Raw genomic sequence first — 11,347 nt, 5'->3', positions numbered from 1 at the left:
AGAATCCCTGGTGATCAAATTCTTTGATAGCATAGACCTCCTATTCTGGAATCTCTCCCTGGGCTCTCCTTCTAAGGGCCAGGTGGAAAGGGCTGCTGTAAGGCTGTGCTTATTTTACCAGGGTCCATAAGAATCCAAACATAGCTTCAGTCCCAGCCATAACTCTGGCCCTCGCACTTCAGCCAGCAGCTGGAACAGTTCCCTGTACAGCTGCTGCAGCAGATCTAAGCAGACAAGGAAAACTTCCTAACCATATCTGCAGCCACGTGACTATCGACAACTGCATCCTTGTTTGTTAACATTTTTTTTTCCTTATGTAGACTGAAAAACACACACAGATATTTGATAGCTATAAAAATAAGGGATTTTTTTTCATGAAAATTTATGACTACATATCAATGCATAAAAAAAATTGTAATAGTTACTTGATTTCCAAGAGAGATTTATATGCCTGTCATAGTTTCTGCACACTAGATTCTGTTCTGTGTAATACATTAATTTTTGTTTGAAAGAGCACTCCATGGTTTTCCTGGTAAGATTCAATCAAGCAAGGCATTGGTTCTCCATTTTATTCATATAGTAGCCACTTTTGATTCATTTGTGAACTTCAATAATTTACAGACTGCAAAACTTTGAACAAGAAATAGGCTGTATTTAAGTTACAAATGCAGAAATGAAATCCTGTCCCAACCTGACCAAACGAACGTCCATTGTGGATGACTCAAGAAGAGTAAAGCATACCATCTATGTTAAATAATACATTTTGTAGTGCAGCAAACAATTGTTTGGCATTAAGATAATTCAGAAATGGGAATATTTCTCACATTTAATATATATTTAAAACTGATAAATAAGGTTTTTATTCAAATCTTTGCCATAAGTTAACTAGTTACTCTTCCTCGACCTTGGGAAGGCTTGAGAGTAAGGGGATATTTGGAGTTAAATTATTATATATATTAAAATATCTTTTAATGAGCACAAACCATACAAGTTTGTGTCAAGTACCTTTCAAAACAGCTCCAGGTGTCACTTGATAAAGTAGAATCTTTTGTATCAATATTGTTAAAAACTTGGATTCAAGCTCAAATCTGTGTCTTTGTCTTAGTAGTCTTAGAAATGTCCAAAAATATACATATTGCCTGAAACAGTAAAATCAATTTTCTTCTTTAACCTAAAATATGTTTCTGTTTTCTATTCTTTGGGTAACAAAGGTGACACACAGCCCCCATCAATGGAACTACATCTTACTAACTTTAAAAGGAATGAGCTAGAAAAATATGCATCACTCCAAAATATGCAAAGTAATATTTGAGATGTAACCTAGCTCTGATCTTCCTTATAAATCTAGCGCTATAGATACTAGGGCTGTGCGAAATTTCAGCAGCCGTTTCGTTTCAGAGGTGTTTTGGGCCATTGTGGTGCCCAAAATGCCTAATCTGAATCGAAATGGAAGGCCCAGAAACATCTCCAAAACTAAACAAGGCATCCGAAACATTTCGGAAGTGTTTCATAACATTTCAGCATTTCGGAGTCAGGCTTGCAGGTAAACAGCTGTATGCTGTTGCCCTGCTGTGGAACTTGGCTTCTCAAGAAGCAGAGATCCATGCTGGGGTCTCCTCGCCACTGCTGCCCACCCTGTGCAGCCCCGGATCTCTGCTCCCTGCAGAGCCAGATCTCCCAGCAGGGACTAGTACTGTCCTTCTGTGCAAACTGGCTCTTCAGGGAGCAGAGATCCATGCTGGGGTCTCCTCGCCACTGCTGCCCACCCTGTGCAGCCCCGGATCTCTGCTCCCTGCAGAGCCAGATCTCCCAGCAGGGACTAGTACTGTCCTTCTGTGCAAACTGGCTCTTCAGGGAGCAGAGATCTGCACTGGGGTCTCCTTGCCACCACTGCCTGCTCCATGTAGCCTCAGATCCCTGCTCCCTGCAGAGCCAGGTCGTGCGGCGGGGCAGTGCTAGTCCCTGCCGTCTGAGGAGCAGAGATATGGGGCTGCATAGGGCTGGCAGTGGTGCCGAGGAGACCCCAGTGCAGATCTCTGCTCCCTGGGGAGCCAAATCGCGCAGCAGGGAACAGCAGGCGTGCTCACCACTCTGCACTGCTTCCCTGCCCTGCGACCCAGTGTGACAGGGATCAGAGATCCATGCTGGCGTCTCCTCACCTGCATGTGCCACCCACGGCCCCATCCTGCTCCCTACAGGAGTCCCAAGCCCTGCCCAGCTGGGTAGGGCTGTGTGAAGCTTGCCTTACAGCCCATTTGAAACAGATTCAGCCAAAACGAAACAGGACCATGATCTGAAACACTGAAACGAATTGCTGTCCTCCGAAATGGCCTAATCCAAAACCAAACTGAAACACAGCCGTTTCGCAGAGCCCTAATAGATACCACCTCCCAAGAAAATTAACAACAGTTATTAAAAAGCAAGTCAGTGTCATAAATTCTGTGGGTAATAAATGTAAATAGAAATGGCTTTTTATAGCCTTCTTAAAATCCCATTTAAAATCACACAAGTCACGCCTTCAATCCAGAACATGTGAATCTGTCAGCAGCAGCTCGAGAGGCAGTGAGTGTCACCAGAAAATACTAGGAGACCTGGCAGCACCTGCAGGAAAAGAAGAACTGTATCTTAGGTGGATAAAGCCAACTTAAGAGGCTGACTGGGGCGCGAGCAAAGGAAAAAAGCTGTTAAGAGGTCTGAAGAGTGGTCAGTGCTCAGAATGTTGTTTATATGAAACATTGGTTATAGAATGATGAGTTTCATGTACTTGTACATTGCTGAAACGCTAACTCTAGCTGTAGGAAATGGAGAGGCATGCTAGTGAAGAAAGTGCATGACAATGGATTTTACTTTAATAACTACAATAGTTTAGTTTCTTTGCCACTTATACCATGCACTTACTTGCATAATCTGAGACCTAATTGCAGGTTTTTTAGTGACAACATCAGTAAAAAATAATTTTTGCTGTTTGACATAAGTAATCTCTAAAATTTAAAATTAAAATTTACATACGTAATAAAACGTATTGGTCAACATGGAAAGAATACAAACGTATCTGCAGAGTTGTAACTACCTCTACTGAACAGGTGCTTCTGTCAGAAATACAGAAAAATTGAATGTTAGAATACTGTATAAAATATGGTTTAAACATGAAATACCGCTCAGGAAAGATGTTGTTCTAAGAAAATTAAAAACCATATGGCAATTTACTAAGTTACCTCCTATTTTATTTATAAACAAAATAAAAATACAAAGAAAAGTAAACCACACAAATGCACAAATAAGTGATAATACAATCTGGAAACAGTTTATGACAGAGAACTCTGAGTTAATGGATAAGCACTCACATTCAGAGTTCTCAGTGATCGGATTGAAGTGTTTGGGCCTCTAGTCTTTTTAGTTGGTTAAAGAAACTTGCCTTTTAAACACTTGCTCAGCATCTGAGGCCTGTGGTATAGCTAGTTTCTCCACTTTGTTTCAGTATGATGGGAAAGATATTTGCCATTCCACTGGATCATGTTTCATATAACATATCATAATTTCATGTGATGCATGTGAATGAAACAAGCCCTGGTTGGTGGTATAATATAATAAGAATATTCTGAATGGTAACTTCTGCCTCACTAAAGTTGCTTCATTAAACTAGAAGCTTCACCTTGGTATATACGATTTTACCAGTAAAATAATTCTTTTCCTACAAGCAACTCCAAAAAGGTGGTGTCTTATTCATGAATTAAGTCTGATTTCATTGAGATTGTGTGGGGGGCGGGGAGGTGCACACAACTGTTTAGAAGGCCCAGAGTGTCCAAATAATAGTGTTGCTCTGTTTAAAGTTGTATTTTATCAACTACTCTATTTTTTTAAGTCGCTTCGTATCTCCAGTTCACAATGTAAACTTTCATTGGCTTGTTTATACTCCATTAATGTAGCTTTACATAGTGTATGTTTATTATATTTGACAGGATGGGAACTTCTCCAAAGACACTAAAACAAAGAAAAAACCTGAAGATATGATGATTATTGGACAATCAGTGTTTGCAGATTTTGGTGAGGTTTCTTGCTCTTCTTAAGCTACTTGATACTTAGCTATTTAAGGTACTGCAATCAAACTAGTGTTGTGCGTGCAGTACAAGTTTCTTTTTGAAAGTGACTGTCTTGGACCTGAATTTTATACATTCTTGCACCACTGCAGCCCAAAGCCCTGGCTACTCAGAAGCGTTAAAGGTAAGCATGTGTGGGTGGTGGATGAGTAGATGTGCAAACATGCATAGGTGCCCAGAATTGAAGCCTAAATCCCTGTTAGGGTGAATTTCTGAAAACAATATTTTCTAGTGAATTTTAATTTGGATGCATTTACTGTTGTTGTGTTTTTGGTTTTTTAATTAAACGTAGGAGCTATTTTATGAACTAATAAGGTGCTTTCATTTTCCCATCCCCTGTTTCTGAATAACTGCCTAGAGTTGACTGTTGGGGAAGCAGGGACTAGAGGCTACTAAAAAGGTGGGGGCTGGGAGGGTGGCTCAGAACAATGTGGATTTGGCCATGGCTTATCTGTATAAATAATGTATTTCTCTGTTGGCTGTCTGGCCAGATATTCATAAGTTCATTTCCTTCAGGCATTTGGATACAGTAGTAACATTTTGAGAGATGTTCAGCATCTGGCTCTCCCCTGAATGCCTAACTTAAACTCTGGTTCTTAAATAGTAAAACAGTGACTAAAATTATAGATTGTTAAATGAAGAATTAATCAACAGAATGATAAGCCAGCTTTAGAATGCAGGAAGGTGATAAGAATGCTGATCATTCTTGAAAATTCTTTCATTCATTTATACGTATATATGGCCTCAGCCTCTTACAAGACTGAAGGCCATATATTCATTCATTCATTCATGCATTGTTTGTACATATTAATAAGCTTAACATTTTACATTTTTTAACTTCCAACTGCATTTAATGGTAATACCAAGTAATTTACATACTTTAACAATTAGGTTGTTGCTCTTCAAAACTTTTGATTTACCTTTTTGTCGAATTTGTCATGATTTTCTTCAGAGAGGTTGCTTTTATACTTCATGCTGTTCTGTTTGAAATCCTTTCTCTCTCTCATTTTTATATGTTCTCTTAAAACTGTTCTTTTTATTTTGTAATTAAAGCTGAAAAATTAGATATTATCTGTGAAGAACATTATATAAATGTATGTTTGTTTGTTTGTTTGTTTTAGTTTCTGTCTTCTTGACTTTTTAATTCAACTACTGTGAAATCTCACATGAACTGCTCCTGACCAAATGTACTCTACCTTTTACCTCTTCTTACTTTTTTTTCTTAACCTTTTAATTGCTTTTTTCACTATCCCTGCCTTTTCATTCTGTCTCCCCTTGTTGTTTCACTTAAATTTGTTTTTTTTTTCAGTGCTGCTTTGGCAATTTTTCATTACCTCTCATGGTGAGGTTCCTATAGAATTCGAGGTCCTGATCTCTCATGTGTCTGAGTGACTTCATTCCAACCATGCCAGTTTAACTCTTGGGGGGGGGGGAGTTGTGTGCTAACAACTTAAAAATCCTCTTGTCCACTTCTGAGTGGGTTTCTCTATAGCAATGGTGCTTCGGCCTGTGAAGGTATGTCATCTGCCCCATGTGGCTCCCAGCTGGTCTGGAAATTTGGCACTGAGGGGGAGTGGTAGCAGTAGTAATTGCTCCTAGAGCGATGGCAGTTAACCCTGCCACAGTTCCCCTGTGGGGAGCCTATGCAGCAGATCATGCTGGTCCATGGTTGCTCTACAGCCAGATCTAGCACACAGGGTGTGCACGCATTGATTTTTTGCCTGCTGACTTCATGCAGAATCTGCCCTGTGGACTGACCCCAAAGGGCATCACTCATCTGACCTATGGGACCACAGAGGTTGAGCACTACTGCTGTATAGAGATGTGTGCCTCAGCCTGCTTCTTGATATTGCTTTCTTAAGGACTTGCCAACAGTTCAGGATTTTTATGATGAATATTTAATTTAATGTTTATCTTCCTGCACTCTTTCCTCTACCCAACTTACTAATTTTGTTGATTAATATATTATCATCTGTCAAAGCTGATATCTAGGAGTCCTCTTCAGTGTTTCTTTCTAATTCTCCCCTAACACACAAGTTGCATCCAGACCTTACCAGTTTTATCCACAGCATACAGAAAACTTAAACCTGGATATCTCAGTTACCAAAGCCATCTCCACTCCAGGCTTAGTTGCATAATGCCCTCCCCACCCTCATTCTGGAAAGAATATGGCTGTCAAAATAATTTGCTGGACTATCAATCTGACTGTTTCATACCATGTTTGAAGTCTCAGCTCATCTCTGACCTTTCTTTTTCTTCAAAGCTCTTTGTGACTTTTCCTTATCTGGATTTTGTACAGGGTTTCCTGCTCTGTGTCTACATTCACTTTTATCACTCACTGTGTCTCATTTAACTGCTTCTACTAGTTTGTGCATTTTGTCACGCTGCTCTCAATATCTACACTGTACTGTTCATCTGACCACATGCGGTGTTATTTCAAGACCCTCTTAATGGACAGTTTTTCTTCCAGTACTTGGAAGAAGTGAATTCATGAAGTAGATAATCCAAGTCCCTCAGCTTCAGATGTTCCAGGGAATCCAGGGTATTATGTGTGTTTGGTGTTTTATAAGATCACCTCTTTGCAGCAGGGACAGTTAGGCCCTTGGCAGACATTAAAGTAATCACATGGTGGGATCTGATCTATGATCCCAATAACTTCATGCCCTGGTGGGCAAAGGTGTTTAAACTTCCCAGCACAGAGAGTTTCTTGGCTCTACCCACCTTTTTTTTTTTTTTTTTTTTTTTTTTAACTCCACGCAGCCAGCAGCCCCAGCCTAGACTGTTGGGTATAGGGCTTTAAATTTCCTTGTGCCAGTGGGCTGGGGTGGGAACAGGCACAGGCCCAGCTGGAGACCTATGGCTACCTTGGGAGGCTGGTGCCAACAGTCATCTGACTGGAGACTTGAGGGTGATTCTGACAATCAACTGATTGTTGGCATAAAGCCCCAGATAGACCTGGTAAGTGGCCCTGCCACACACTCAGCTTAAGGTGCCATACAACCCAGCCACAAAGATGTTTTCATCTTTGTAGCTAGCTTGCTATTTTATGCTGCCTTAAATTGGATGACTCTTTGGCACCGTTGCAATTTATGGCTTGATTTAATGTATTAAATGTAATTTGAACTGGGAACCTTAGCAGTAAACAAGTAGAAATATGTTCCTTGTCATTTTTTCCTTGCCACTTTTAAGAGCATTGCTGTTATTCATGTGCAGATGTTTCCTTTAAAGTATTGCATTCAGGCAACATTATTTTAATAAGTGTTTATAAACTATTAATATGCATGAGAAACTATGAGCAATGTAAATTAAGTTACTTTTCTAAAGATTGACAGAACACGTTAACATTTTTATATTTTGAATGGTCTGTTTTGGAAAGATTCAAAACATTATAAAGAAAATTTTATATGGAAGTTTTCAACAAATATTAGCAGCACATAGCCTAGATTTGGCTATAAAATAGTTTTCAACCAACTACAAATTGATTAATCTTTGTCTGTATTTTAATGGTTAAAAGGAAATGAGTTTTTTTTATTCAGAATGTTACTTGATGTATTCCTCATTAAAATTTAACCTGATATTACCATGAATCAGTCCTGAAATCTAAGATTTTGCATATGCTGAATATTTTGATTGAAATATTTTAAATAATCATGCCATTGTCAATATGAGTGTTCATATTCAACTGTTTGCTTATAATGTTTATTTCAGCACATAGTTGTTTTTGACCATGCTTAAAAGTTCTTTGTTTTAAAAGAACTTAAAAGTTCTTTATTTTATACTCCTATATGCTATAAATTCAGGGTTATCAGTTTTTAATCAATGGTTCAGGTAATGTAACATCTAATTTCAGAGGAAAAATGTCTTTGGAAACTAAGATATAAGGCTGAGTCGCACAGAAGTAACTAGAAGTTTTATGAACCTAATCATGCAAACCATTAATGAATTCAGTGGTTCTATTCATTATAGCACAAATGCTTATTAGTAACCTGCAAGATTTGTATTTGTATTTAGACACTGTTACATGGATGCTCTAGTGTGCAGTACAGCAATTTTTATCTTAAATAGGCTGGTATTCCTCAGAAAGTAAGAGAAGAGCCAATAATACAGAAACTAGTTGATCCCCTTGTTTTATGCTACTACTTAAAAAATACCTCAGATTTCCAGCCTAGCTTCTGTTTGACCTTTAGTTAAAGATCATCTCTCCTGGGTGATTAACTTATACTGCTCCTGGGTGTAGCTGCTATGGGCTGGGATTCATTTTATATAATATAATAGAGCAAAATAGAAGTTCAATGACTCCAGGTTATACTAGGAAGGTTAGTTTCTGGTATTAAAAGTTAAAAATTTAATTACTATATAAGTAATATACAAACAGACATTTACAAGATCTATGTGATATTTGAAATGGAGAACTGACCGCTACAGTTAGAACAACATCAAAATATTCTAAAATGTTTTTGTCCGTGTTTTCTCAGCTCAGCATTCTTTTAATGGATAAGAGTGTAAATGATTCTGAAAAGCAGATGTTTTGAATAACTATGAATATTAATAGACAGAGAGTATATGTCGAGTATTATTTCTCTTGTAAGATATAAATTTAAAGAGCAATCTGAAATCAGATTTCTTTTTGTATGCCCTGACTAACGTGACCAAAGGGTATATTACATATTCAATATCAGGGGCTTTTGACTTTAGACTCTAGAATCTCTGGGAGAAGACTAATAGAGCCTTCAAAATATACCATATTTTTTTCATGTACAAAATGCAACAAAAAAACAATGGCTAGAAATGACAGCGCACATTATATGTGAGAAATATAGCAAGAACAGTTTCTGATGGTTATTTATGGACAGCAGTGAAAGTAAGAGCTACATGCAGCTCACAGGGAGCAGAACCATGAATAGGCTCTCCTCTGTAGATACTACTTTATAATTACTTATGGCAAGGAAAGATTTTTTTACCTTCATTTTGCCTTTCAACAACAACGTGCATATTCTGGGGTGTGTTGTATGTGAGAATATGGTCAAAACAATCTAGAATTTAAAAAAAACAAACGTAGCATTAAATAGGATTCTTAAATCCTAAATTTTCTGAACATAATTTCAGAAAAGTGTTCATCTTACTTAAGTGCACAGTTATAAATTAGGTCTTATGAGCTAAATATCATATTCACATTACAAGGATTTTTCCCCAGTCAGCAGGGGAGGAAGAAGCCCCTCGTCTTACTGTCTCATACAGGGAAACCTCATTACATACACTGTCTATCATTAAGCTACTGCCAAAAGCAGTACATGCTCAATAATGGAAACCAGCGATAACGTTGATTTAAATGCAGCCAGCACTGAGCATGAGTATAAAACACATGACCCACATGGGGTAAACATACAGATAGGAACCTGCCACAAAGATAGGCTAGTGCATCCCATCTGAATAAAAAGGTATGCTAGCGCTCATTGCATACAGCCCCCCTCAGTGCTGACACCTTTTTAAAGTCATGGTGAGCCACGACATTGAATTTATTTTGATTACCTTTTCACTCCCACATTTAAGCTGCACCTTTCTTTCCCATTTCCATTCATTCTTGTTTCTCTGTCAGTCTTGAATGTCTAGCAAATATCACCAAATGGGGCCCCAAACAGTTCACCCTCTGTCACCTTTTGTCTTTGGACTAATATCATGTATAGTTTGTATTTTATGCAAGTAGATAGAAAACTGCTGCTTAAAAGTGTGCTTATGGAGTACCTGTGCTAAAACTCATACCAGTTTCCAAAAAGGTAAATTGTATAATTTCTGGGAGAACTAAGTCTATGAGTACCTATAGCGTATATGCAGATTTGCCCCTCATTTCTATATGCTCAGGAAAATCAGGGTCTGCCAGGGAGGGGAGGGACAGAGAGCAAAGGGGCACCTGATTTCCTGCCCCCCCTCCTTCCCCCTGATGCATTTCCCCTGCTGTAGCAGTGGAGTGGGAAGGGGACAAATTCAAGGCAAACCACTAATAATTGGCTTCTATGCCTGGAAAATTTGAACAAATTGATACGTTTTCCGTAGAATCTGATTATCGAAGCATTGCCTGTTATATTCAAGGTCATCTTATATTTGAGTAAATAAAGTTTTATATATATAAAAAGTGAGGGGAACCGTATATGTATGTAAGTGTATGTATATGTGTGTGTACACACACACACACATGCACCAAGTCCCCCTGTGTGGTGTGTGTGTGTGTATACACCCCACATACACACACACACACACACACAACACTGAGGGGGACAGTGTGTATGCATGTGTGTGTGTATGTATGTGTGTGTGTGTGTGTGTGTGTGTGTGTGTGTGTATATACCGTGTAATTTTTAGCACTACCAGGAGGCCTTTGAGTATATTCATAGCCTGTTGCTGTAGAGACCAAATTAAAAGTTAATTAAAAGGGACAGCTTTACCTACTAATAGTTTGAACATGATTGTGAATTAATGCAACATGCTGTATTTATTTTGGACTCTCTTTGTTACAGCTTGGGCAAGGAGACTAAAAGAAAGTTTTCTGTTTTCCTAAAAGAAAGCTTAAATCCTGTTCCACTCTAAAAGAAACATTAAGCATTTCAGTAATTCCTTTCCCCTTTGGAAATGATACAAGCAAAATTGCAATATGTAGGTACTGAAAGCAAACTGACTTTAAACAAAAATGGTAGGTATGAAATCTGATGCCACCTTCTAAAAACCAAGCTGGATTAGTTAAAGACATCATTATAATTTTCCTTTTGATCTTTGTGTAGGTAACAGACTTCTGGTCAGTTAAGAATTAAATAAGTACAGTGCATAATGAAAAATTTACAGCAATTTTAATTTATGACTGTAAACATGGCAGAGCCATTCCAAGCAGACTGCAAAGCTATATACATTTTAATGCAGAATATTACCTATGAGGAGATTTAAGTAATATTAAAGGGCATATCTATGTGTGCATATTAATACACAGCAATAAACTGTGGTGCACATCACACCGGAGATTATTGTTCCTGGGCACTGCGTTTACATGTGTGCCCAGTACCACAGCACATCAAGCTAAGTTGGAGCAGTCCTGGCTGGCAAGGGATGTGTGTGTATACACCCTTTGCTCTCTGTCCCCCCGCCCCCCCCCGCCCGGCAGACCCTGATTTTCCTGGGCCGTCCCTGGAGAATGGAGAGCGAATCAGGGCAACCGCCCTGGGCCCCACACTTTGGAGGGCCCCGCAGAGCCAGGTGGAGAGGCC

General features: G+C 38.8%; 1 protein-coding gene across 1 annotated transcript in view; it reads left to right on the top strand.

Annotated features, from left to right (window-relative positions):
* The window catches only part of ITFG1 (integrin alpha FG-GAP repeat containing 1), a 247,876-nt gene that overhangs the window by 57,058 nt on the left and 179,471 nt on the right, over window positions 1-11,347 (top strand). The window contains exon 8 of the mRNA XM_019505663.1: window positions 3,960-4,044. Within this exon, the coding sequence (XP_019361208.1) occupies window positions 3,960-4,044 (85 nt within the window). The remainder of the gene's footprint in view (window positions 1-3,959; window positions 4,045-11,347) is intronic.

This window comes from Gavialis gangeticus, unplaced genomic scaffold, assembly GCF_001723915.1.
Source record: "Gavialis gangeticus isolate Ggan-Ray unplaced genomic scaffold, GavGan_comp1, whole genome shotgun sequence".
NCBI classification, from domain to species: Eukaryota; Metazoa; Chordata; order Crocodylia; family Gavialidae; genus Gavialis; species Gavialis gangeticus.
The sequence above is the reverse complement of the archived record's forward strand: the minus strand, read 5'-3'. Positions and strand labels throughout refer to the sequence as shown.